The sequence below is a fragment of the Bos mutus genome, chromosome 6, assembly GCF_027580195.1.
Source record: "Bos mutus isolate GX-2022 chromosome 6, NWIPB_WYAK_1.1, whole genome shotgun sequence".
Taxonomy (NCBI): Eukaryota; Metazoa; Chordata; class Mammalia; order Artiodactyla; family Bovidae; genus Bos; species Bos mutus.
In genome coordinates, this window is record NC_091622.1 from 72,276,808 (window position 1) to 72,304,259 (window position 27,452).

The 27,452-nt window shown below is 40.5% G+C and overlaps 1 protein-coding gene across 1 annotated transcript; it reads left to right on the forward strand.

Annotated features, from left to right (window-relative positions):
• Positions 1 to 2,982: 2,982 nt before the first annotated feature.
• LOC102278808 (RE1-silencing transcription factor) lies at positions 2,983 to 27,222 on the forward strand. Its single transcript, XM_070372460.1, is given in 5 exon segments — positions 2,983 to 3,336; positions 12,177 to 12,659; positions 12,661 to 13,081; positions 17,721 to 17,804; positions 21,529 to 27,222. Coding segments are annotated over 4 exon segments (3,015 nt in total). The 5' UTR covers positions 2,983 to 3,336; positions 12,177 to 12,185; the 3' UTR covers positions 23,565 to 27,222.
• The last annotated feature ends 230 nt before the right edge of the window (positions 27,223 to 27,452 follow it).

Here is a 27,452-nt window from a genome sequence, read left to right on the forward strand (position 1 = left end):
AGAACTCTGGGATGGTTCAATTTCTGATCAGGGAGTTAAGATCCTATATACTGTGAGTCAGCCAAAAAAATTAAAACAAACAAAAAAACAACAGAACTCAGTCACAGTTCAAAGTCTTTTATTTTTTTTCTCAAAAGATCTTAAATTTTGGATACAGCAAAGTAAAATACAGCCTCTTGAAAAGCAATTAGTAATTAGTTTATAGAACCAGCTTCCCCCAAGGAGAGTTCCTATTAATTTATAAATTTGGCCTTAAATTTGACCTATGGCCTTCACGTCATGATGATTTGGGTCACTCTGAATATGACATCTCTGAAACAAGGACCTCTGCTAATTTTAAATGAATGCAGCTGCCTATTTGTCATTCATTTATTTGCATCACAATATGTTGGAATAAATGCCCAATTAATAAAACATTTCCAGTAAGCAGTCAGACTGAGGAAATGAAGGATATTTATCTAGTAAGTTTTAAAAAGAAATGTTTCATTTTTGTCTTTTTTGGACATGAAAAAGGGGAAAAAGTTTATATTTTTGCAGGCTGTGACAGAGGCCAGATTTGTTCCCAGGGTTACAGCATCTAAAAAATCCTGCAAGCATTATATGGATTTAAAAAAAATTTTTTTTTTTTTAAAGTGAATAAAGGTAGAAAAGTTTAGGGAATTCCCTGACCATCCAGTGGTTCAAACCTGGCACTTTCACTGCCAGGGGCCAGGTTCAATCCCTGGGTCTACAGGCCGCATGAAAGTGAAAGTGGTAGTCGTCACTTGTGTCCGGCTCTTTGCGACCCCAGGCTCCTCTGTCCATGGAATTCTCCAGGCAAGAATACTGGAGTGGGTTGCCATGCCCTCCTCTACGGGATCTTCCCAACCCAGGGATCGAATCCAGGTCTCCTGAATCACAGATTCTTTACCATTAGAGCTACCCGGGAAGCCGCATAGAGCGGCCAAAGAAAAAAGGAAAGAAAGAAAAAGTTTGCACCAGGCCTACAAAGGTTTTTTTTCTTCCTTTCCTTCCTTTAATTTTTTTCTCCCTACCCCAGCTCTTTTTTTTTTTCACCATTCCCTCCTGCATTTCTTTCTTTCTCTTTTGGGATCAATGAAAATGAATGCGTCTTAAGTTTGATTCATGGGGGGATTTTGCATTTGAACAGCAAGGAGATCAAACCAGTCAATCCTAAAGGAAATCAACCCTGCATATTCATTGGAAGGACTGATGCTGTAGCTGAAGTGCCAATACTGTATCCATCTGATTCAAAGAGTTGACTCATTAGAAAAGACCCTTATGCTGGGAAAAATTGAAGGCAACAGAAGGGGGTGACAGAGAATGAAATGGCTGGAGCATCATCTACTCAATGGACTTGAGTTTGAGCAAACTCGGGAGATAGTGGAGGACAGGGAGGGAAGCCTGGCATTCTGCAGTCCATGGGGTCACAAAGATTTGGACACCACTGAACGACTGAACAACAAATCAAAACCTTTAGTAGTTAAGCATGGAGGACCTTTATTCCATTTTTCATTTGACCCTGTACGTTATTTAATAATGTACTGTCAACAATTAGACAGGGCTCCTAAGGAGTAGACCAGGAACATAGAGTGTGGCAGCTCTCTCATAAAAAAGTAAAGGAACTTGAAAGAGAAGGAACTGGGTAAACTGAGTAGGAGGTAGGTCTCAGGTGTTTTTTGAGCTTGCTGTTTTTACTGTGTATAATGTTCCTTCCCCTATTTCCCACCTGTTGAAATTTTCCCACTTCTCAAGACCAGATCAGATAATCCATCTACTGTGACTGTTTCTAGATCCTATTAGAAACTAGCTAAAGCGTCTGCCTACAGAGTGGGAGACTTGGGTTCAATCCCTGGGTCAGGAAGATCCTCTGGAGAAGGAAATGGCAACCCACTCCAGTACTCTTGCCTGGAAAATCCCACGGACAGAGGAGCGTAGTAGGCTACAGTCCATGGGGTCGCAAAGAGTCGGATACGACTGAGCGACTTCACTTCGCTTCCTCCTCTAAACCCCCAAAGCACTTGTTGCTACCTCTTTTATACTATTAGTGATAGTCCAACTTATCTTTATCTGGGTAGTCAGGGCCTTGAATGCCATACTAAGGAGTTTAAGAGAGTCATTACATTTCAGAGGATAGCTGTGAATTACAATACTTAGGCATTTCTGAGGCAAAAAGAAATTTTTTTTCTCTTTATCCCTCCCTCCCTCTTTCTAGCCTATTACTGTGTGCCAAGTAGCAGGCTTGGTTACTCCACTTTATAAACATGGACGCAGGTTACTCTCCAAAACTGGCTCAGGAAACAGCCTTGAAGTCCTCACCACCCTCGTTACCCTCTGTAATCTGAGGGTAACTGCTACACTGAAATGGTGCTTTGAAGACTGAATGACTTGATACCTTCCACGTCTAGGGACTTGTCCCGTCTGTCCTCATTCTCACAATTTTGAATCCACTTCGTTCCTGAAATACTTTGTTTTCACAACTTACTGCGTTTTTGTTATTGTTCTTTTTGTTTTTTGTTGTTTTCCTGGCTTATAGCTTAAAATTTGGAAAGCTTTTTTTTTGTTGTTAATGTTGACTCAAAACGAAGCTTAATTAGTTAAGGGTGGCTATGGGTGGAGATCAGAAGAGATTCTGAAAGGTATTTTTCAAGCATTTTAGACTTGAAAGGGAGGTGACAAAGCCTGTAAGAGCGCTCCTTTTAAGAGTGCTAGTCTCTCGCGTGCATTCCAGGGCTGGGGGATAACTTTTCTGTTGTTAGTTTATGAAGGAAATCAACAAAGGTAGCGGGGTTGGCTTCTTTTCTGACCTCAGAGCCCGAGTTCGAGACACTGGGGAAACTAGGTGCTGCTACGTCTGGGCGCTCCCCCATCCAAAGACCGGGCCCCCAACAGACTCCTTCGCCCAGGGGCGGGGCGCGCTAGGCGACTACGCGCGAGGGCAGCGGAGGGGGCGTGTCCGGCGGGCGCGCGCGGGCGGTGAGGGGGCGTGTCCCGGGAGTGGCGGCGGCGGCGCGGGTCGGGTGCGCGGCGCAGCCTCCTGTGTTGGAATGTGCGGCTCCCGCGAGCTCAGGGCGCAGAAGCAGAGTAAGCGCCGCCGAGGCCTGGGGTCCCAGAGCCCGCTGTGGGTGGCGGCGGCGGCGGCGGCCCGGACCGCAGGGCGAGAGCCAGCGGCCTGAACACTCTGCAGCCCCACTGGGTCTTCGCGGGCCTCGACGAGCCCAGCGTCCAACTTTTCCACCGTCACCCTCCCCTCCCCCGAAACTCCTGCAACAAAGAAAAGTAGTCCGTGAAGGAGCGGCGACGCGGGTCGTCGCCCCTCCTCGCCCAGAAAGGCCGGTAAGCGCGGCGCGATCTGAGACACGGTTGGGTGGGGGCGGCGGGCCGGCCGGGCGGCCGTGGCCGCGAGAAGGGGAGGGCGCGGAAGGACGCGGAGCGAGGCGCTGTCCAGGGCTGATTTGCAGATACTGTGGCTCGGGCGGCGGCGACGACCGCCGCGTCGGGCGGGGGCGGGCGGCCGGGCGGGATCGGGTTACATCGTCGCCGCCGGGGGGCTGGGCCGGGGGCGTCGGTGGAGAGCGGCGCGGCGCCAGGACCCCCTCCCCAGTCGAGGCCGGGCCGCCGCGTCCGAGCGGGCGCAGGAGCGGGGATGTCTTGTCCTGAGGCCGGGAGCGGAGCTGCTTGGGGCCCTAGTCCTGAAACTGACTTCCTCTCGTGCTCCTTCTGCTCCGAGTCCCGCCGCAGCCCCTCGCCTGCCGGCGGCCCTCGCGTCTTCCTCCCTCCCCGGCCTCTCCCTTTCGCCGGAAGGCGCCGTTGAGTGCGGCCGGGCGGGTTGAGTCAGCCCGGGACCCGGGCGGTTCCGCCAATGGGGCTGGACAGCGATTTCTGCGCTCGGGCGGCCAGGCCGCCGAGGCCCTGCGTGCGGGGTCGTCTGGCCGCCGGAGTCGGCGGGGCCGGGGCGCGAGTCCCGCGGGGCGCCGTGGGGGAGTGAGCCTCAGACTTCCGGGGCGCAGGGGGCCCCTCTGGCCCTCGGGGCCCGGCGCCTCGGGAGGGCGCCCGCGGAGGCTCCCGGCCCCCTGCGGAGGGCGAGCCCTGGGCGGGCGAGGAGCGGAGACGACGACGACGCGGCAACTTTCCTCACTCTTCCCGGACTGGGGCGCGCGGGCCGGGAGGGGGCAGCCTGGACTGGGAAGACTCGGTCTGGCCCAACGGCGCCCCGAGTTTGCTCGTCTCGCCGTCTTCAGTGGTGGGGAGCCCAGGAGACGCTTCAGGACGACTTGGTGTGTCGATGGTGCAGTGAGCGGGCCGAGGCGAGGGGAAGCGAGGGCGCCGGAATTTGCGAAGAGCTGCTTTGTGTTTGGTACGTATTTTGAGAAAATGGCCGAATGCCTATTTCAGTCAGGAATGCCGCGGCCGAGGCCGGCGCTGGTGAAGGCAGCACGTAGGATCCGAGTGGCACGTTGGGCTTTCGGGCTGTGCGCGGACGGCCTTCCTGAGCAACGTTGAAATGCCTGTAGGAATGGTAGTTAGAGTTTGGGGAGAATTAGGAATTACGAGTCACCTGGGCTGTTTCGTTAAGGCCTTGGACAGCCTTTGCTGTGTGATGGCATTTGATTCCGACTTTCGTTGGTACCTATGACTCAACGAGTTTGTGTTTATCCGCTTGGGTTAAACTGATTACTTTTGGTATTTTGGGTGTAAAATTTTTTGAGCCCTTGCCACTTTGCTTTTTCTAATTCGCAAGAGAACATCTAATTTGAGAATTAACACCTTTTAGGTTGGAAAGTAATGAGGTTAAGACACTTTATTGAAAAGCCCAACGTTTTTTCAAAGAGATTTTATTATGGCTCCTCTAGGCCGTTGAGTCAGATCAAACACAAGGCAAGAAAGTTGCTGATTTGAAGATGAGTTATTCAGTTAATGGGTATTTGAAAGCTCTTGTGTTTTCATTTATGTATATTTAAATACACTAAACTTCCCTTTCACAGGAAAAAAGATATTTAATTTTTGTTTACTTTTAAACAGATCATCAAGAAAAGAAACTTAAGTAATACTTTAATGGTATTATGTACTTTTTCAAAGTACATTGGACCCTTAAACAACAGGAATTTGAACTGCATGGGTTCACTTATATGGATTTTTTTCAACAAATATATTGGAAAATTTCTCATAGATCTGCAACATTTTGCAGAAGTCTACAGATGATACACATAGCCTAGAAATATGGAAAATTTAGAAAAAGGTACATCATGAATGTATCAAGTATACATAGATAATGTATTTTATCATTGACTACTGTAAAATGTATACAAATCTAATAAAAGTTACCAAAAATTACAGACCACCATGGCACCATTCCTGTCCAGAGAGATGTAAACAAATGTAAAGATCAATCATTCACCCATAACTGCATATTAACTGTGGTCCATACTGTGGGTCTGTAATCATTTCATAGCTACCTCTTGTTGCTATTTTGGTGAGCCTCAAGTGTTTGGAGGTATCCACTTAAAACGTCTTGTAAGTCTAATCATATCTGGGTGAGCAGTTCTCTCCAGTAAATTGTGCTTGCAGAAAAAAAGCCACCTCTCCCATTTCCTGAGTGTTTTTCATTGTGTTTAGTGGGATACCAGAAACCTTGAATGACTCCATGGGACCCATATAAAGTGCCACTGGTGATGCTGGAAATGCTCCCAAGCAGTAAAGTCATGGCATTGGAAGAAAAAGTTAAATTGCTTGATATTGACCATATCAAGTTCTGCAGTTTCCATTACCCACCACTTCAAGATCAGTGAATCTAGTGTAAGGGTTATTGCCAAAAAAAAAAAAAAAAAAAAGGAAATTTGGAGACTGTCTCTGCATTTTTGCCAGCAGACATGAAAGCCTTACACTTTTTGTAATATGCCTTCTGTCTGATATTAAAAATGCCTTTTTGGGAATTCCCTAGTTGTCCAATGGTTGGGACACCGTGCTTTCACTGCTTGAGGGTTCAGGTTTAATACCTGGTTGGGAAACTAAGATACCACAAGCCACGAAGCTGTGTGATGTAACCTTAAAAAAAAAAAAAAAAAAGAATTTTTCATGTGGGTATAGTTATGAAAGGCATACCTATAGAGTAAATTGATTCGAGAAAAAGTGAAGTTATTGTATGACAATTTAAAGCAAAAGGAAAATGAAGTTTCTAAATCTGGAGACTTTAATGCTGGCAGAGAATGGTTTGGTAATTTTAGAAAGAGTTTTGACTGAAAAAATGTCAAGATAGCAGAACCAGCTTTGAGTTCCCAGATGCTGTTAACAAAATTATTGAAGAGAAAGGCTGTCTGCCTAAACAGGTTTTTAATACAGAGTAATGTGCCCTAGTCTGGAAAAAGTTGGCAAAAAGCTCATTCATTACTAAAGAAGAGAAGTGAGCATTAATTTGGATTTAAGGCTGGTTGAAGACTAACTTGTTTTGTACAAATTGAGTTTTTGATCAGGACTGTTCTTATCTATAAAGCTGCCAAGCCCACTTTTTTTTTTTTTAATGGAATTGTTTTTCTTTCATTCTTTGTCTTCCTTTCTTTTTTTGGCTTGCACGATCTCAGTTCCCCGACCTGGGACTGAACCTTGGCCACTGCAGTGAAAGCCCAGAACCCTAACCATTAAGCCACCAGGGAACTTCATAAGCTCACTATCCTTAAAGATAAACACCAGTTACTATTCTTTTGGTTGTATAATAAGAAGGCCAGGGCAATGAGAATACTTAACTAAATTGGTTCCATTGATGCTTTATCCCTGATTATGAAGTACTTCGCAGTAAGGGGACTGCATTTTAAGATTCTTTGGTATTGGACAGTAACCCTGGCCACCTTAACCCCATGAGTTCAACATTGAAGGTGTCAAATGGTATTCATGCGTGTGTGCTAAGTTGCTTCAGTTGTGTCCCACTCTTTGCGACCCACTCTTTGCGACCCTATGGACTGCAGTCTGTCAGGCTCTTCTGTCCATGGGATTCTCCAGGTAGAATACTGGACTGGTTTGCCATTTCCTCCTCCAGGGGATCTTTCCGACCCAGGGATTGAACCGAGGTCTCTTACATCTACATTGGCAGGCAGGTTCTTTACCACTAGCACCACCTGGGAAGTCTGTCAAAGTGGTTCCCAAACACAGTGTCTTTTAATAAAGCCTATATTAAGGTATCTTAAGGACCTTGAAGTGTCATTACACATGGTACTCCATAGAAAGGATTGTCAGTGCTGTGGAAGACAACCCTGATAGAACATCGTGAAAGTCTAGAAGGACCATACTGTTGAAGATGTTATCATTGTGATAGCAAAAACTATGAAGGCCATCAAGCCTAATACAAATTTCTGCTAGAAGAGACTGTCCACGTCTTGTGCATGAATTCACAGGATTTACCACAGCCAATCAAGGAAGTCATGAAAGAGATAGTGGATACTGGAAAAAGGTGGATGAAAGGCTTCATGATACAAAATTTGGGAATATTCAAGAGTTAATAGATAGCATACCAGAGTAATTAATGGAAGTTAATTTGGAGGTGAGTCCTTTAGAACCAGTGCAAGACTATAAGGAAAAAGACATGGAAGAAGCAGCGCCAGAAAACAAATTGACGTTAGACAGTCTGGCAGCAAGGTTCCTTTTGTTGAAGATTGCTTTTGACTTCTTTTACAGCTTGGCCCCTTGTATGATACAGACACTAAAACTAAAGCCCTTGGTAGAAGGATTAGTACCAAATTGAAACATTTTTAGAGAAGTAGAAAAGGAAAATTTGGACAGAAATTTAAGATATCTTTCTCTCAAGTTTCGCCTCTTTCCACTTCCTCCACCTCTTCTCTCTCTGCACCTCCTTCTGCCTTCTCTTACACTTCCTCTGCCTCTTCTGACTGCCACTCCTGACTCAGCAAGAGCAACCCTTCCTCCCCCAACCCCCCTACTCAACAGAAGACAGGAGGATGAAGACCTTGATGATGATCCACTTCTCTGCTTAATAAATGTTAATCACACCGTTCAGTTAATAAACTTATCTGTCATGTATGTGTGTAAGTGTCTTGTAAAAAATCTAGTAATTGTACACCAAGAGCTGGAAGACATTGTGTCATCACCATTGTTACCTAAGAATTCATTGTGTGCAAGACTTGAGAAAGGTATTAGTTTTTCTACTGTTGTATAATTTTGCTTTTGAATAATTACATTACCTGGAACTTCCTTGGTGGTCTAGTTGTTAAGAATTCATGTTCTGCTGTTGCTGCTAAGTCGCTTCAGTCGTGTCCGACTCTGTGCGACCCCATAGATGGCAACCCACCAGGCTCCCCCGTCCCTGGGATTCTCCAGGCAAGAACACGAGTGGGTTGCCATTTCCTTCTCCAGTGCATGAAAGTGAAAAGTGAAAGTGAAGTCGCTCAGTCGTGTCCGCCTCTTTGCGACCCCATGGACTGCAGCCCACCAGGCTCCTCAGTCCATGGGATTTTCCAGGCAAGAGTACTGGAGTGGGGTGCCATCGCAGGGGATATAAGTTCAGTCCCTGGTCTGGGAGGATCCTACCCACATGTCGAGCAGCAATTAAGCCTATGGGCTGGAACTACTAAAGCCTGGGCTCTAGAGCCCCAGCACTGCAACAAGAGAAGCCACTGCAACTACAGAGCAGCCTCTGCTTGTCGAAACTAGAGAAAGCCAACACACTGCAACGAAGACTCAGTACAGCCGAAAATAAATTTTCAGTCCAGTTCAGTCGCTCAGTCATGTCCAACTCTTTGTGACCCCATGGACTGTAGCATGCCAGGCTTCCCTGTCCATCACCAACTCCCGGAGCTTACTCAAACCCATATCCATAGAATCGGTGATGCCATCCGACCGTCTCATCCTGTATCGTCCCCTTCTCCTACTGCTTTCAATCCTTCCCAGCCTCAGGGTCTTTTCCAGTGAGTCAGTTCACATCAGGTGGCCAAAGGATTGGAGTTTCAGCTTCAGTGTCAGTCTTTCCAATGAATATTCAGGACTGATTTCCTTTAGGATTGACTGGTTAGATCTCCTTGCAATCCAAGGGACTCTCAAGAGTCTTCTCCAACACGACAGTTCAAAAGCATCAATTCTTCGACACTTAGCTTTCTTTATAGTCCAGCTCTCACATCCATACATGATCACTGGAAAAACCATAGCCTTGACTAGAGGGACCTTTGTTGGCAAAGTAATGTCTCTGCTTTTTAATACGCTATCTAGGTTGGTTATAGCTTTTCTTCCAAGGAGTAAGCGTCTTTTAATTTCATGACTGCAGTCACCATCTGCAGTGATTTTGGAGCCCCCAAAAATAAAGTCTGTCATTGTTTCCCCATCTATTTGCCATGAAGTGATGGGGCCAGATGCCATGATCTTAGTTTTCTGAATGTTGAGCTTTAAGCCAATTTTTTCACTCTCCTGTCTCACTTTCATCAAGAGGCTCTTCAGTTCTTCACTTTGTGCCATAAGGGTGGTGTCATCTGCATATCTGAGGTTATTGATATTTCTCCCGGCAATCTTGATTCCAGCTTGTGGTTCATCCAGCTTGGCATTTCTCATGATGTACTCTGCATGTAAGTTAAATAAGCAGGGTGACATTATACAGCCTTGATGTGTTCCTTTCCCTATTTGGAACCAGTCTGTTGTTCCATGTCCAGTTCCGACTGTTGCTTCCTGACCTGCATACAGATTTCTCAGGTGGTCTGGTATTCCCATCTCTTTCAGAATTTTCCACAATTTGTTGTGATCCACACAATCAAAGGCTTTGGCATAGTCAATAAAGCAGAAGTAGATGTTTTTCTGGAACTTTGCTTTTTCGATGATCCAGCGGATGTTGGCAATTTGATCTCTGGTTCCTCTGCCTTTTCGAAATCCAGCTTGAACATCTGGAAGTTCACGGTTCATGTACTGTTGAAGCCTGGCTTGGAGAATTTTGAACATTACTTTGCTAGTGTGTGAGATGAGTGCAATTGTGCAGTAGTTTGAGCATTCTTTGGTATTGCCTTTCTTTTGGATTGGAATGAAAACTGACCTTTTCCAGTCCTGTGGCCACTGCTGAGTTTTCTAAATTTGCTGGCATATTGAGTGCAGCACTTTCAGAGCATCATCTTTTAGGATTTGAAATAGCTCAACTGGAATTCCATCACCACTAGCTTTGTTGGTAGTGATGCTTCCTAATAAGGCCTGCTTGATTTCGCACTCCAGGATTCATTCAAGGTGAGTGATCACATCATCGTTATTATCTGGGTCATGAAGATCTTTTTTGTATAGTTCTTCTGTGTATTCTTGCCACCTCTTAATATCTTCTGCTTCTGTTAGGTCCATACCATTTCTGTCCTTTATTGTGCCCATCTTTGCTTGAAATGTTCCCTTGGTATCTAATTTTCTTGAAGAGATCTCTAGATCCTCCCATTCTATTGTTTTCCTCTATTTCTTTGCACTGATCACTGAAGAAGGCTTTCTTATCTCTCCTTGCTGTCTTTGGAACTCTGCATTCAAATGGATATGTTTCCTTTTCTCCTTTGCCTTTGGCATCTTTTCTTTCCTCAGCTATTTGTAAGGCCTCCTCAGACAACCATTTTTGCCTTTTTGCATTTCCTTTTCTTAGGGATAGTCTTGATCACTGCTTCCTGTACAATGTTAGGAACCTCTGTCCATAGTTCTTCAGGCACTCTGTGTATCAGATCTAATCCCTTGAGTCTATTTTTCACTTCCACTGTATAATCATAAGGGATTTGATTTAGGTCATACCTGAATGGTCTAGTGGTTTTCCCTACTTTCTTCAATTTAAGTCTGAATTTGGCAATAAGGAGTTCATGATCTAAGCCATAGTCAGCTCCCAGTCTTGTTTTTGCTGACTGTATAAAGCTTCTCCATCTTTGGTTGCAAAGAATATAATCAGTCTGATTTTGGTGTTGGCCATCTAATGATGTCCATGTGTAGATTCTTCTCTTGTGTTGTTGGAAGAGGGTGTTTGCTATGACCAGTGTGTTCTCTTGGCAAAACTCTGTTAGCCTTTGACCTGCTTCGTTTTATACACCAAGGCCAAATTTACCTGTTACTCCAGGTATCTCTTGACTTGTAACTTTTGTATTCCAGTCCCCTATAATGAAAAGGACATCTTTTTTGTGTGTTAGTTCTAGAAGGTCTTGTAGGTCTTCATAGAAAAATAAATTTAAAAAAATATAATAATTACATTACTATATGCTTTTTGAGAAACAGCATATCAGCCCATCATACATATATGCAGTTAAAAAAAAAACTATTTCAAATACTATGTTATGAAAATGCCTTACACTATATGCCATAAAAATTTTTATGACTCATTTATTTGCATATCGGCTTGGCGACTGCGAAGCAGTCCTATCGATCGCAGTAGATTTCAGTAAAGCAGTCATATCGTTGCTTCAATGTTATCAGTGCTTTGTTATAACTGTAAATGAGTATGAATTTCTTTTTCACAATATCTTTTCTATTTTGATGACTAGTGTTAGTAATATGTATAATATCTGCAGTATTTTGTATCATACAGTATTGGTAAAAGTATTACAGGTGTAATTCATCTTGTATACAGGGAATGTAAACTGACTGTATTTATAAATACAGTACTGGAAATGTAGTCCTTATGATTTTCTTAGCTTTTTCATGTATCTATTATAAAAATGCATGTGACATGCAAAATACATGTTTACTGACTTATCCTTAAGGCTTCTGGTTAACAGTAGATTATTGGTACTCTTGGTTTTTGTGGAGCCAAAAAGATGAGATTTTTAACCTCACTGGGGGTTGGTGCCTCTAACCCATTTGTACAAAGGTCAATTTAATTTTAATTAGCACTGAAAATGAAGGTTACTTACATTTTTCCACCAGAAACAGTAAAAGTGCTTAAGGGAAGGCACACCGTTGGTAGATTTGGTTGATGGATGAGTTGTGTCAAACATTTGATAGAATTTCTTGTAGGGGTTACAGAAAATTTTTTGATGACTGCAGTAAAGAGGGTTTAGACTTACAAAATGATTTTAAAGACTGACTTTCAGTAGTTAATGAAGCTGATTGAGTTTAAAGATGATGTGGGAAAATGTATTGTTTTAAGTTACAAAGAACTACAGTGATATTTTGTTTTAGACTGGTAAACGTTGTGCTTAAACTGGTGCTTTTGTGTGTTTTGTTTTGTTTTGTTTTGAATGCAGAGCACAGATATGGCCACCCAGGTAATGGGGCAGTCTTCCGGAGGAGGAGGGCTGTTCACCGGCAGTGGCACCATGGGCATGGCCTTGCCAAACGACATGTATGACTTGCCTGATCTCTCTCGAGCTGAACTGGCTGCGCCTCAGCTCATCATGTTGGCAAACGTGGCCTTAACTGGGGAAGTAAATGGCGGCTGCTGTGATTACCTGGTTGGCGAAGAAAGGCAGATGGCAGAATTGATGCCTGTTGGGGATAGCAACTTCTCAGATAGTGATGGAGAAGGACTTGAGGAGTCTCCTGAGGTGAAAGGCGAACCCAGTGGGCTGGAGAACATGGAACTGGAAAGTTTGGAACTCAATGTTGTGCAGCCACGGCCTGTGTTTGAGGTAGCAGCTGCCTCAGAAACGTACAGCTCAAATAAAGACGTTCCTCAGGAAACACCCGTAGCAGAGGACAAGTGCAAGAACTTGAAGACCAAACCCTTCCCGCTGTAAACCATGCCAGTATGAAGCAGAATCTGAAGAGCAGTTTGTGCATCACATCCGAGTTCACAGCGCCAAGAAATTTTTTGTGGAGGAAAGTGCCGAGAAGCAAGCAAAAGCCAGGGAATCCGGCTCTTCTACTGGGGAAGAGGGCGATTTCTCCAAGGGCCCCATCCGCTGTGACCGCTGTGGCTACAATACCAATCGCTATGATCACTATACTGCTCACCTGAAACATCACACCCGAGCCGGGGACAATGAGCGAGTCTACAAGTGTATCATATGCACGTACACCACAGTGAGTGAATATCACTGGAGGAAACACCTGAGAAACCATTTTCCAAGGAAAGTTTACACATGTGGAAAATGCAACTATTTTTCAGACAGAAAAAACAATTATGTTCAGCATGTTCGAACTCATACAGGTAAGAGTACCTTTCTCACTTATTAAGTGTACTGTACCCCCCAAAATGAAACAGTCTTAAAGATGTGAAGAATTTCAAACATCTCAGAAGTAAAGAGAATTAAAGATGGGTAAATCTCATCTCGGAAGTAAATTACATCTCAAAAGTAAAAAGTAAAGATGAGTACCCACAGGTACGAATCACCTATACCCAACAGTTATTGGTCGTTAATATTTTATCACATTTGACAATTCATGTTTTAAAATAACAGCTTTATTGAGATATACTCCACTTCCACACAGTTCGTCCATTTAATGTTAGAATGTGTTGGCTTTAGTATGTTTGCAGAATTGTGCAGCCCGTACCACAGTCAATTTTAGCACATCTTCACCCCAAAAGGAAGCACCTCTCAGTGGTTGCTCCCCATTTTCCCCAATACCCCTTGCTGCTGCTGCTGCTAAGTCACTTCAGTCGTGTCTGACTCTGTGTGACCCCATAGACGGCAGCCACCAGGCTCCCCCATCCCTGGGATTCTCCAGGCAAGAACACTGGAGTGGGTTGCCATTTCCTTCTCCAATGCAGGAAAGTGAAAAGTGAAAGTGAAGTCACTCAGTCGTGTCTGACTCTTCACGACCCCATGGACTGCAGCCTACCAGGCTCCTCCGTCCATGGGATTTTCCAGGCAAGAGTACTGGAGTGGGGTGCCATTGCCTTCTCCGACCAATACCCCTTATTTATTCACTTGTAAATTGACTTTCAAATCTTTGTAATTAACGGGTCTTATTTTTTGAAAGCAATGTTTATAATATTGATAGTTGCAGTACATTTTCCTGGTAAGAATTGGTACCTTTGAGGACCGATTGCTGGTCTGAATAATAAGGATAGGGTAACCTAGTACTCTGCTTCTCATATCAGTAGTGAGAAGGGCTGTGGAATGCTGTTTGCATCAGATCCCATTTGCAGTGGTTGTCACTCTGCAGCACTGAACCCTAAAGTGAGTCCTAGTGAGGAGAGGAATTGATGTTGAAGTGGTAGACGTAAACAAGAAGACTTGCAGATGAAATTCCATTACAAGAAACACACGTGTAGCAAGATTTCTAAACTCCAACAGATGGCTTCTGTGTAATTTAAAGCTTAAAATCTAGTTATATAAAAGAATTTGAAATCTCTTTGGAATTTGTTATAATCTGTGATTGTCTCTAGGCTTTGCAACCATTTTATCTCAAAAGTAAAAAAGTTTCAAAATTACATGGCATAGGAAATGAGAGTAACTGGAGAATCCTACACCATTAATCACTTAAGAGTTTTAATTAAACAAACTGTTAGACTAAGGTTAGACTAAACTAACCTCACTTGCAGTATCATAAAACAAATCCCAGATACCATATACACTTTAGCCATAAGTACTTCATGTTCCTTTAACAGTCCTGTGAAAACTGGGGCCTAATTTATCATAGAATGGGCCATAATCTGTAGAGCTTTTAGGTAATCAGTGTGATATACGATGAAGTACATGACTTTTACATGTACATGTTTATGAATTTTTAAAAATTGAGGTATTATTGACAATGATGAATTTTTACAAATGTATATACTTAAAACCACCATGCAAGTCATCATAAAAAATAATACCAGTGTCTTTATCTTATTAAATTTTTTTGGGGTGTCAGTTATATTTTTGATACTTTCAAAATTGATGAGTCACTGAACAATTTAAAGATTTTCCCCAAACTCTTAAAATGTTTGAACAAAAAATTTAAATTAGTTGATTTAAGAGATTTTCAGAGTTAAGGAAAATGTAAAGAACTGGAAAAATTTCAGTTTGGTATATATTTCCAATTTCTTATGTATACTTTAACAAAAAATAAAACATAGGATCTCTACTTTTTGCCATTTCTTCTTTTTTTCTTATGGTGGTTTATTTTCATTTAATTACAATCTAGGCAACTAATTTTAATGGCTGTTTTTATATATTTCATCATTACTTAATATTTTTTCTACATTAATTTAAAGTTGATATTTCCACAATTAAGGTTATGACTTACACAGCTAACTCTGGTTGTATGTATCTCATTTCACATTTAGTGTTAAACTTATTTGATAATACTTTTTAAAAGCTCCCTCATTGCTTGTATTACCTTATTTGTGGTTTAAAAAAAATTTTTTTTGTAAGCAGTTTGTTGGTGCATAAATAGAAGGTTATTATTTTGATTATTTAAAATTTGAGAGTATCAGTGGTATAAAAGGCATGGTTCTAAAAATTGTATTTATGGAAAAATTAATTCATCGAGTGCTGAAGAGCAGAGATAAATGATCATCAGCAGGAATCCATTATTTCTTATCTCTCACTTAGGTAGCCAACTTTTCAGGTTCACTTACCAAGTCTGGTATGTTTCTTTATTGAGTGCTCAGGGTTAGGTGCTTTCTTCTACTCTGCTGCTGCTGCTGCTAAGTCGCTTCAGTTGTGTCCGACTCTGTGCGACTCCATAGACGGCAGCCCACCAGGCTCCCCCGTCCCTGGGATTCTCCAGGCAAGAATACTGGAGTGAGCTGCCATTTCCTTCTCCAGTGCATGAAAGTGAAAAGGGAAAGTGAAGTCGCTCAGTCATGTCTGACTCTTAGCGACCCCATGGACTGCAGCCTATCAGGCTCCTCCGCCCATGGGATTTTCCAGGCAAGAGTACTGGAGTGGGGTAATCGTCAGAAAAATATGCTAAGGAAAACAGGTAAGTGTTCATTGAAAGCCTAAAGTATTGTACCCAGGGTCACATACAGCTAAGATTCAAAGTTCTATATCTTTTTTATAGATAATTATTATGGTAGGGGGCTGAGGATTTTCATTTGAGTCTTCAGTAGATTTTTCATTTTGTGGTTTTGCTATCTTAACCAGTTCACAAATTCTACTTTGAAAGATGACATTTTTGCCTATACGTGTGAGTGAAAAATTACTAGTGCTTCTAGAGTATTTATGCTTGTTTTGGTGAGTGGCACAGATAGATGCAATCTATTTTGTTACGAACAATTTAAAAGTAAAGTATCTGTAGTTGATCCTATATGTTAATCTTCAGGGTATTAAATTTTTCTTAGCTTTTTTTCGTAACAACTTGACTGATACACAATTGATATACCATACAATTCACTGTGAATTGAACTGTTCAGAACACTTCATATCAATGGAATCAGGTGATACGTGGCCCCCAGTGGCTACCTTCTTTCATTTATGTTTTCAAGGTTCAGCCACATCAAGCTTACAGTACTTGTTTTCCTTTTGTTGCCAAATATTACTCTAAAATGGGTAAGCAACACTTTGTTTTTCTATTAGTTAATGGATTTTTGGATTATTTCCACTTTTTGGCTATTGTGAGTAATGCCGCTATTGCCATTCTTATGCAAGGTTTTGTGTAGACATATGTTTTTGTTTTTCTTAGGTAAATATACACCTAGGAGTGGAATTGCTTAGCCATATAGTAATTATGTTTAATCATTTGAGGGACTGACAAGCTGTTTTCCAAAATGGCTGCACTATTTTACAGTCCCACCAGCACTGTATTAGGGTTCTAAATTCTCCAGAACCTAACAAATAAATGTTAACATCTGTTATTTTGATTATAGCCATCCTGGTGGGTGTGAAATCATCTCACTGTGGTTTTGATTTACATTTCTGTTGACTAATGATATTGTGCATCTTTTCATGTGCTTGTTGGCAATTATGTATCTTTTTACAGAAATACATTTCAACATTTTTTAAGTTATCTCAGAATTCTTCCAGGCTAAAGTAGGCATCCTGTTGCCATGAGCTATTTTTGTCTAATCTACAGGTACCAGCTAATAATAGCTGGATAGTTACTAGGAACACATTTCACACTTATCACCACATTCTTTCTTTGTTTCACTTTGTCTTTTCCTTTCCTCGTTCCATGGGTTTTTTTGTTTGTTTTTTGTTTTTGGCCAAGCCACGTGACATGTGGGATCTTTAGTTCCCCTACCGGGGATTGAACCTGTGCCCCCTGCAGGGGAAATATGGAGTCTTAATCAGTTGACTGCCAGGAAAGTCCCTCCTTGTCCCTTGATATTAGGTACATCTGTTGCTGTAATGCATAATATAGACAGAAGAATAACATATTTATTGAAGGCTCTATGTGTCAGGCACAGGGCTGAAGGCTGTCCATGTATTATCTTAATTTAAATTCTCACAATTCTAGAAAGTGGAGGTACTGTTACTTTTATAGATAAGCAAGCTTGCCTGAGGTCCTAATTGTTATCTTGTGGCCAAAAAAATAGACAGATGTCAAGATTTTTTTAGTATATTTTGTGGTCAACAACCCATGTGCAAAAAACACAAATTTTCTGCCTTTGAGACTTAAATTCCTTAAGTCTTAAATTCCTTAAGAATCATTGTTCTCTTATCTTCAGTTGCTGTCAGTCCCTGTGGCTTTATGAGTATAACTGGGACTTCCCTGCTGGTCCAGTGGTTAACTCCATGCTCCTAGGGCAAAGGGCATGGGTTCGATCCTTGATCTGGGAACTAAGGTCTCACATGTGGAACTGAGCAGCCAAAACCCCCCCCCCAAAACTCAGTATTAAATAATGTATGTATTGTTAGTGAGAATTGTAATTGCCTTATTTTATCATTTGAACATTAATCACTGTATTTTTGTAGGTGAACGTCCATATAAATGTGAACTTTGTCCTTACTCAAGTTCTCAGAAGACTCATTTAACCAGGCATATGCGTACTCATTCAGGTTGGTAAAAAAGGGGAACTTTTCTATCATTTTTAGTAAACTACCATTATTAAGAAGTTGTTCTATACCTGGAACTGGGTCATTTCTTATGATTTATTTTTAATGTAATTTGGTATTTATATATTTTTTAATATAAATTCAGTGTGTGGTTGCTGGGTTCCAGGGATTCCTTGTTAGTTGTTCCTGACATTTGGTTTTGTTCTCTTGAGAATTGTTAAGGCTTCCAAAGATTGATTTACAAAAACCAAACTTTAAAGAGTGATTGATAATCCATGATTCCAATTTATTCACTTATAATAAATAAAATATAGGACTGTAACACCTGGGAGAATTGTCCACTCTAGAACTGAAATGACCATGATCACTGTCCAGAACTGGCCCCTATTGTGAAGGTATGGAGATGGCAAAGTTAAAAAGTATTTACGTAGGTGGTCTTGAATGGATAATTATTTCATTTTTGCCACACTGACCCTTGGGAGGTCCTGATATGATCCACAACTCTTCCTTTTCTAATTCTCAGTAGATATGTTACCATTTCATCTTGGATGAAATATTTAGAACTGGAGGGAATGCATCCGATTTGCATGTCCCTTTGTAATATTTTTGTAGGTATCATACTGGATAGTGCTTCCATCCTGCTAGCATAGGGATTCATTTTGAATATTTTCCAATTATGAGCACAGTGAATGTTTGTTAAAGGGAATTAACATCTTACTGAATTCTATCATGGACTACTTATTTTTAAGATGGAAAAATAATTTTTTCAGCAAAAACTATTTTCCTTCCACTGAGTACTTGGTGATTATTATGGAGGCACTGTTTTTTTTTTTTTTTTTTCTCTCTTGGCCAAGTGGCTTTCAGGATCTTAGTTCTCCAACCAGGGATCAAACCTGTGCCCACTGCAGTGGATGCCTGAGGTCCTAACCACTGGGCCACCAGTGAATTCCCTGAAGGCACTATTTTTAATAGCTGGGTCATTTGAAACATATTATGGTTTGAGAGTCTTTTTGTGAAGTTTAGAATAATTTTTTTTTATTCTTTGTTATTTTTATTTATTTATGTTTTTTGGCTGCAGTGGGTCTTTGTTGCTGCACTTGGGCTTTCTCTAGTTGCAGCGAGCAGGGGCTACTCTTTGTTGTGGCGCATGGACTTCAGTAATTGTGGCACATGAGCTGAGTAGCTCTGCGGCATGTGGGATCATCCCAGACTGGGGATCAAACTGTTGTCCTTTGTGTGTTGCAAGACAGATTCTTAACCACTGGACCACCAGGGAAGCCCTAGAATAACTTTTTAAACATATTTTATTAAGGTTTAATTTACCCACACAAAAATGCACACGTGTTAGGCATATAGGTCAGTGATTTTATGTATGCTTTCTCTTGTTTGACCGCCATTTTGGTGTAGACATGAAATGTTTCTACTACCCTTAGAAAAGTTCCCTCCTTACCCTTTCTAGTCAGTACTCCCATATTCTTCCATCAAGTGATACTCTGATTTCTATTAAAGATTTAACATCCTTCTGTAAAATGTTTTTGAGAGTCATTCCATGCTGCGTTATCAGAATGTTGTGTTTATTGCTGAGTAGTACACCCCTATTACTCTTGAGTTAAAAGGTCCCTTGTTATTCTATCTGGGCTCTACTTGATAAGAATGTGTATAAGCTTGTAAAACTCTCTTGAATTTGCCTTACATTTATAAATTAATTTGGGAAGAATAAAACAGACACCTGGCACATTTATAAAGATGAAAAACAGGTAGAAATTTTTACTAGAACTGGAAAAGGAAATTAAGTTAAAACTGTTGGTACAGGGCAAAATAATTTTCATTCAGCTAGGTATTAGTAAACTAGTCAACTTGATGAATTGATCTTCCAGTGCAACAGATTTAATGGCAATAAAGCAAAAATAGGGGTGGGGTGAATGAAGCAAATAAATGATGCCATTGGAACAGAGTACTAGGAACTCCATTTCTTCATCATTTCACAGGTGGATGCTTGCATCTTGCTTGATGCTGGCTATGAAAATGCTCTCATTCATTAGGGCTTAAAAGTGGTGACATTTTCTTTATAATTCTTTTAAGAGCACAAATATTTTCCTAACGAGATCAACTTCATTCATCAGCTCTTTGTTTACTCAAAGGTAAGGTTATATAGTAAGGCAGGATAAGCACCTGAAATCTTCCTTTGTGTTTTATAATATACCAGTTCATTCCAAAAGTCATAAATTACAGGTAATATGTATTGACTGTTTGGCCATATGTTCTACACTAAGTGCTTTATATGGATTAGATTATTTATAGCTTAAAACATAAGAATAGTTTAGTTAAGATGAGGAAATAGAGCCTTAGAGAGTTTTCAGTACCTTGCTTAAGACCTCACAGTAAGTTGCAGAGCCCATACTTGATCCCTGTAGGTATTCTTACTGTAGAACAAGTTCTTAACCGTTATGTCACATATCTTGTTTCTGCCATTCTGTTTCTTTATATATTAAGTAGATGTTTGTCTCCATTGAAGTCATTCAATGGAAAGGACAAGAAAGGGCCAAGTGGAGAGTAATGTAGCCTGTTGTTAGAAACCTCCCTTTATGAATCTGTTATTGGACTAATGTGGAAAAGAGCTTATAGTTTGACATACTTGGATAAGTTTTTGTTTTTGTGGTCAAGTATTCTGTAATCAGATATCTTCTAATCTGTAAAGCTTACTATCTATGGTTTTACTTAATGTCTGAGTAGTTTTGCTTTACGAAAAAATTTAATAAGATTTTACGTGAATTTGAGAATGTTGAGAGATGAATTTTCATAAATGTCAATTTCCATTTTTCTGCTATGCATTCCATTGGACCAGTGGGGTATGGATACCGTTTGGTAATATTTGCTAGAGTGTGATCTAGATGGGTATGTATTCAGGTAGAATGAGTTAAATCTTATGCCTTTAATTTGGGAGTGGGAGGGCTTCTGGTCTTGTATGTGCCTGTGATTATAACTTGTGCTTATTTTATATGCCATATCTATTTGTATACCCCTGGTTTCTTTGCTTATTCGTTAGAAGAAAGTGGGAGAAAATCTAGAAAGGATTTCTGACTTTTTATACTTTGCTGTAGAATAGCAGCTCTGGCAGTGGAAAAATTTGCTGAGTGAAATCTGATTCAACTCTGCTATGATGGACAAAGGGTCAAAGCATTATTGTAAAGCTTTCACATAAAGGTCTGGGAGTGTGGCCTAGAGTATGAAGTATTACTTTTGAAGTCTCAAGGTTTATCTTAAATGTACGGGAATTTTATGTTCTGCTCCTTTATACATTTGTTTGAACTACATAAAAACGTTAATATGTTACCTTTTTGAGTGCCTTTGCCCAAGAATTAGCATCAAGAGCCTAAGTCACTTTTTTAGTAATTGTATATTTCTTGATGTACCTGTGTTCTTTAAGAGTGTTTGAGCTAACCTGATGAACTTTTTAGAAGATGATTAAGATAATTATTCCTTTGCTTAGGATGAGAATCAGAAGTCAAGGGATAGAGGAAAGATATACAAATAAATACGAAAGATATACAAATAAATATGGTAAATATAAATTGCATGATAAAGTCTTTATGAAATAGTTTTGGTGGTTTTATTTTATTTATCTATATCTATATCTATATCCCCACTTCTTGGTGAGCATATTTGAATAAACCTTGAATTCATTTCTTAATGTGTGCCTTCTGTAACATCTCTTGTCTACCTTCAGGTGAGAAGCCATTTAAGTGTGACCAGTGCAGTTATGTGGCCTCTAATCAACATGAAGTAACCCGCCACGCAAGACAGGTTCACAATGGGCCTAAACCTCTTAACTGCCCACACTGTGACTACAAAACAGCAGACAGAAGTAACTTCAAAAAACACGTGGAGCTACATGTTAATCCACGGCAGTTCAACTGCCCTGTATGTGACTACGCAGCTTCCAAGAAGTGTAATCTGCAGTATCATTTCAAATCTAAGCATCCTACTTGTCCTAATAAAACCATGGATGTCTCAAAGGTGAAACTAAAGAAAACCAAGAAGCGAGAGGCTGACTTGCCTGATAACAAACTCACCAGTGAGAAACCAGAAACAGAGCAGACAAAAGGAAAAGGGGATGTGACTGGGAAGAAAAATGAGAGGTCTGTAAAAGCGGAGAAGAAAGATAATGTTTCAAAAGAGAAAAAGCCTTGTAGTAATGCCTCAAGCCAAGTGACCACCAGAACGCGCAAATCGGCCATGGAAGGTAAAGAAGTGGATGTGTCCCCGGGAAACTGTTCAGAAAAAAGCTGCAAAAGCAAGAAAAGCAAAAGGAAGGTGGAAGCTGAAGCCCGTCCCTTACAAGAGCCTGTTAATGATGAGGAACCTGTGACAAAAAAGAAAAGGAAGGCAGAAAGCAAATCCAAAAATAGCCAGGAAGTGCCAAAGGGTGACAGCAAAGTAGAGGAGAATAAAAAGCAAAACATTTGCGTGAAAAACAGTACAAAGAAGAAAACTGTGAGAAGTAAATCATGTAAGAAAAGCAGCCAGCCTGCTCAGAGGCGGCCCACTCAGATGGAGTCTGCTCAGGTGGGGTGTGTTCAGACGGAGCCGCTGCCGCCTCCTTCTCCTCCCCCTCCCCCTCCCGTGGGGTGTGGTGAGGTCGAGGTTGTCCAGAAGGGGCCTGTTCCCATGGAGCCATCTCCTCCCATGGAGCCATCTCCTCCCATGGAGCCTGTTGAGGTGACCCCTGTTGAGATGGAGCCTTCTCCTCCTCTTCCTCCTCCTCCCCCAGAGCCTGCTCAGGTGGGATCTGTTCAGGTAGAGCCTCCTCCCCCGCCTCCCCCTGTGGGGGATGCTGAGATCGAGGTTGTTCAGAAGGGGCCTGTTGAGACAGAGCCTCCTCCTCCCATGGAGCCGATCCCCAGAAGGTCTCCTCGCAAAGATAATAGAAAGGAAAAGTCCAGCATGCTGAGTGAAATGGCACGGAAGGAGCAAGTCCTTATTGAGGTTGGCTTAGTGCCTGTTAAAGACAAGCAGCTTCTAAAAGAAAGTGCCAGTGCACAGGATCTCTTCCCACCATCACCACCCCTGCCAAAGGAAAGCTTAAAGGGGGAGGAATCGAAAGACCAAAATTTGTTCCCTGCAGGCGAAGGAAATGAAGAAGCCCCTCTTCAAAAAGTGGAAGCAGAAGAGGCAGGTAAGAGTCTGGCTGGTGTTGCTGCTGTTATCAAGGAATCTGCCAACACTTCATCCTCTGCAGAAAACTTGAATATGCCAGAGGGTGAAACTTCAGAGGATAAACATCAAGCTGAAGCTATGCTCTGTGAAATGGAGATGGACACTGATGAGAAGAAAGCAGAGAATTTCCCCAGCAGAGACTCGGCAGTTGAAGAACCAGTTTCACCACCACTTCCTGCTCTACCGCTAGAAAAACATGAAGCCGTGTCCACAACTGCTGTGGCCTCACCTCCTGTCACCGTGGCAGTAAATGAGTCTCAGGAAATGGATGAAGACGAAGGCATCCACAGTCATGATGGAAGTGACCTAAGTGACAACACGTCAGAGGACAGTGACGATTCTGGATTGAACGGTGCTCGGCCAGTTCCACAAGAGACCAGTGGGAAAGATGGAAAGGATGCCTTGGCTGTCAAAGTGGCCGCGGGAGATTTCGTTTGTATCTTCTGTGATCGTTCTTTTCGAAAGGAAAAGGATTACAGCAAACACCTCAATCGCCATTTGGTTAATGTATACTTCCTTGAAAAGGCAGCTCAAGGGCAGGAGTAATGAAACTCTGGTCAAGGCCTCAGTTCTTAGTGTATAAGGTCTCTGACATTTTATATTCATTTGGAGTAGTAGACAGCCTTTTGTTTTTAAAATTAATTACTGTCCAATCTTGATTTTTAAGTCTCACTCTTTTTCTTGGACTCCGTGTACCTACTGATGTACACATTTTAGCAAATCCAAGGGAGTTATTGTAGCAGACATCTAAATCTGTGAGCTTTTTTTTTTTTTTATCTGTTTTTGCTTTTAATTGAACTAAGGTGGCCAAGGTGGTATTAGAGCAATCTGTCAATTTGTTCAGCTATATAACTTAATCAGTTTTTTCCTCATGTCTGTGTTCCTATTTCACTTTAGTTTATTCTTCGTTTATAGCCCTATATAAATTGGCTTACTTAAATAGCAAATGACTTGAAGAATTTGCCTGCTTTATATAAAGTTAGCACTTTAAAATTGTTCTAGCGATAAGAAGAGAGACATTGAATTTGAAGAGAAATTCTCCCAACAATGGATGTTCTATCAATCCAGGTATTTACCTTCCTGAATTTTGATCAAAAATGTATGTTTATTTGTGTATGTGTTAATTGTCATAAAAACAATGATTTTGGTGGGTTTTTTTGTTTTTGTTTTGGTGCTTTAATGCCTTAAGATGTTGCACATTGTTTTTTTTTTAACCTATGCAGTTAAATTTTTTCTAGAAATAGCATTTGCATTGTAATACTTTATATATGCATGTTTATTTTGATCTCTCTGGAGGGATGCTTTTTAGTCTTGTTTGCAAAAGGGGCAGTTTTCTTTTTCCTTGCCGCAGTTGTCTTTTTTGCAGAATAGTAGTCTGTGCAAATTTGTGAGCAAATGAAAGATGGAGTTTAGTCCATTGATTTTGATTTTAACATCTATGCCAGAATCTGTATTTCATATAAGTTATTTATTTTAAATTGATGTAGTGAGTTCACACCTTTCAGTTTGAACTTTGCAGTAAATAAACCACTAGATCTATGTTGAATGGATTTTTATCTCAAATACCAACCATAAGTAAACTTTTTGGCCTGTCTTAGTACATCTACTTCCTCAATGTGTGGTGTTAAGTTGTATCTTATAGGAAACCTCTTTTCCTAGATGGTTGGTGTTTATTTATATGTCTGCTCCACTGAATAAAGAACTATAATTTTAATTTGGAAGCTGCAAATCTGGAACTAGGAGGCATAATTACTCCTTCAAGTTACACAGAGTATCAGTTTGTGAGATTCCAAAGCCATAGCAATTACACAGAAATCCTAGGATGAGAAAGGTAGTATGACTGCTGGTAGACCAGCTGCTCCTTCCTGTGAATATAGTGAAAAAGGCTGGTGAAAAACTGAAGTTCGGTCCAGATTAAAAAATCACATTTTCTCAGGGATCTCCTCCAACTAGTGGGTGTCCTGGCTATTATCGGGACAGCCTTTTGCTACAGCTGAGGCCCCAAATGAATATCTATTTTGGTGTTCCTACAGGACCACTTTGTATGGAAAAGAGTATGTGCCCCAAACTTGCTGGTAGGTTCTTTGGCCAGTCACCAAAGAATATGAAAGAATCTAACATAGGTTTTTTGTTTTTCCTTGTAAAATAAAGTATGATTCCAGTAAGGAACCTTGATTCTTCTTATCCTCCCAGGTTCTTTTCTGAAGTAATCACTTTATATATTGTTTGTTTTCTTTTGTTTGGTGGATCTCTGAGGCAGGTTTCAGGGTTTGGCAATGCAACATGAAAAATTAGGAAAAAGTATTAAACTGTGTGTGGAAAACTAGTTATTCTGAGAGTGGGTGTTTAAGGCAAAGGACATTTGAACTTGGAATTGACTGGGAGGCCAAAGATTTAAAGAAGCAGAAAATTTTCTCAAGATATGAGTAAGTTGTGTATTACTGTTGTGTGTTTTCTGTACATAATAGGGATTTGTAAATGATGTTGAATTCTAGGTGAATTCTCAGCTCCGACAATCATTGTCAAACAGATCAAGCTGCAGATATTTATGTTTTAAAACTTAAATTATAAAGCTAGTTAAACCTTTCTAACAACTAGATTTAATGTTCACTAGTGCATTTTATATTAAAACGTTACCTTTTCCAGTACATACAGAAATATTCATATTAAGTACAAATTGGAGATTGGGAATCAGTTTGGATTCTTTGATACCTCAAAAGAAAAAAAATTGACTCCTGGGGAATTGAACGTATTTTCTTATCTAGATTTTAAGACTAGAATGCCAAAACCAAAAATATAAAAGAAATTAAAACCCCTCATTAAAGTGATTTGTGAAAACATTGTTACTGGAAATTGAATGGACTTGAGGCCTTTCCTCCAGAAAACAAGGACTTGTTTGTCAGGCCTATATTAGGTTCTGAACCTTAGTGCCATGTATTTGTTCTTATTAAAAATCATTTGATTAAAAAATTTGTTTCATTGAAAAGTGTATTAGTAATATGAACTTCTGGTCTAGTTCTTCCATTTGAAAAATGTGCTGTTTGCATGGGACTATTTGAATCTTTTTTTTTTCTCAGTTTCCCTTCCACTGGATAGGATTGAAGCTAGACTTTTCCCTTTTGATAAAGGAATAAAAAGTAAACATGTTGTTTGTAAACTGATGTTTAGTATTAAAGGTTGAAATACTTAGAATACCTTTATAAGCCTAATCCTAGGTAGCTTTGTAAAATATATCTCTTACTTGTCTTCTGAACATTTGCTTTTCAGGATATTTTAAGTTTTTTTTTTCTCTTTTCAGAGCTGCTTCATTAAGGCTTTTTTTTTTTTTTTAAATTGAAGTGTAATTCATAAAGAGCTACTTTCTTTTTTTTTTTTTTTAATTAGACTTCTTTTTAACTATTGCCGGATGTTTTGCTCTAGTCTTCCAAGAAAGGCCATTTTATTTTTTAGTCACTTCTAAAGTCACATGGTCTTTAACTTTGGGGACTCTTGCATCTGAGTGCTAATTCAGATTTAAGCCTAAGTAACCTCATTGCCTCTCACCCCAAGAATGTTGACAATGGAAGAAATACTTTGCTGTAGTTCTGGACTAAAAAGCTGGGGAAGAAACTTCATTTTCTTTTTTGCACAAATCAGAAAAACAGCTACTGTGCAGAGTTTTCTTTTTGACTTCAGCTGATGAACTGGATTGATAGAGTTAATTCAGATTTAAGAGATTATCTGAATCTTGGTTTGAATAGATTTGGGATCTGCATGTAATATTAACTAGATCAGATAGCTTTTTTATATTTTCACATGTATACATAGGCTCTCCCTACCCTTGTCAACATCATTAGTTATTGAACTTTGTGAACTGGCATTGAAACATTACAGCAATATTTTGTTGTACCAGTTGTATAAACTTTTACAGTGCAATACGTGGTATTTTTCAGAGACAAACCAAAGGTTTATTTCTCAAGGTTCCTGCTGTTTGCTTTAGCAGCATTTGATGGAGAATCTTTTATATACATTTTTAATAGATGAAAAACCAGATTGCAAATCCTTTTTATTGTTTTTGTTTTTTGAAGCAAACCATGTACCAGGTTTTTGGTCCCAATTGTGTAGGATAAGTTAAATTGCATTCTATTAATCCATATGAGTGTATTTCTGTAAGCATAGTAATGTTGAAATAAAGTTTTAAAAAGCATGTTATGCCTTTGTTTATTTGTGGTACATCAAATGTTAAGGAGCCCAAATTTGTTTGGCTGGAACTAGAAGTAAAATAATAATTCTCAAAACATTTTCACTCTGATAACCCAGGGTAAATAGAAAGGTACTGAAAATCTCTGGGGATAACCAGTCTGTGGGTAGAAGTCCAAAGCCTCTCTTCCTATAATCTGCTTTCTGGGAAGTGGGTATGTAGTAGGAAGGGGAGAAACAACCTGAAGACAATTT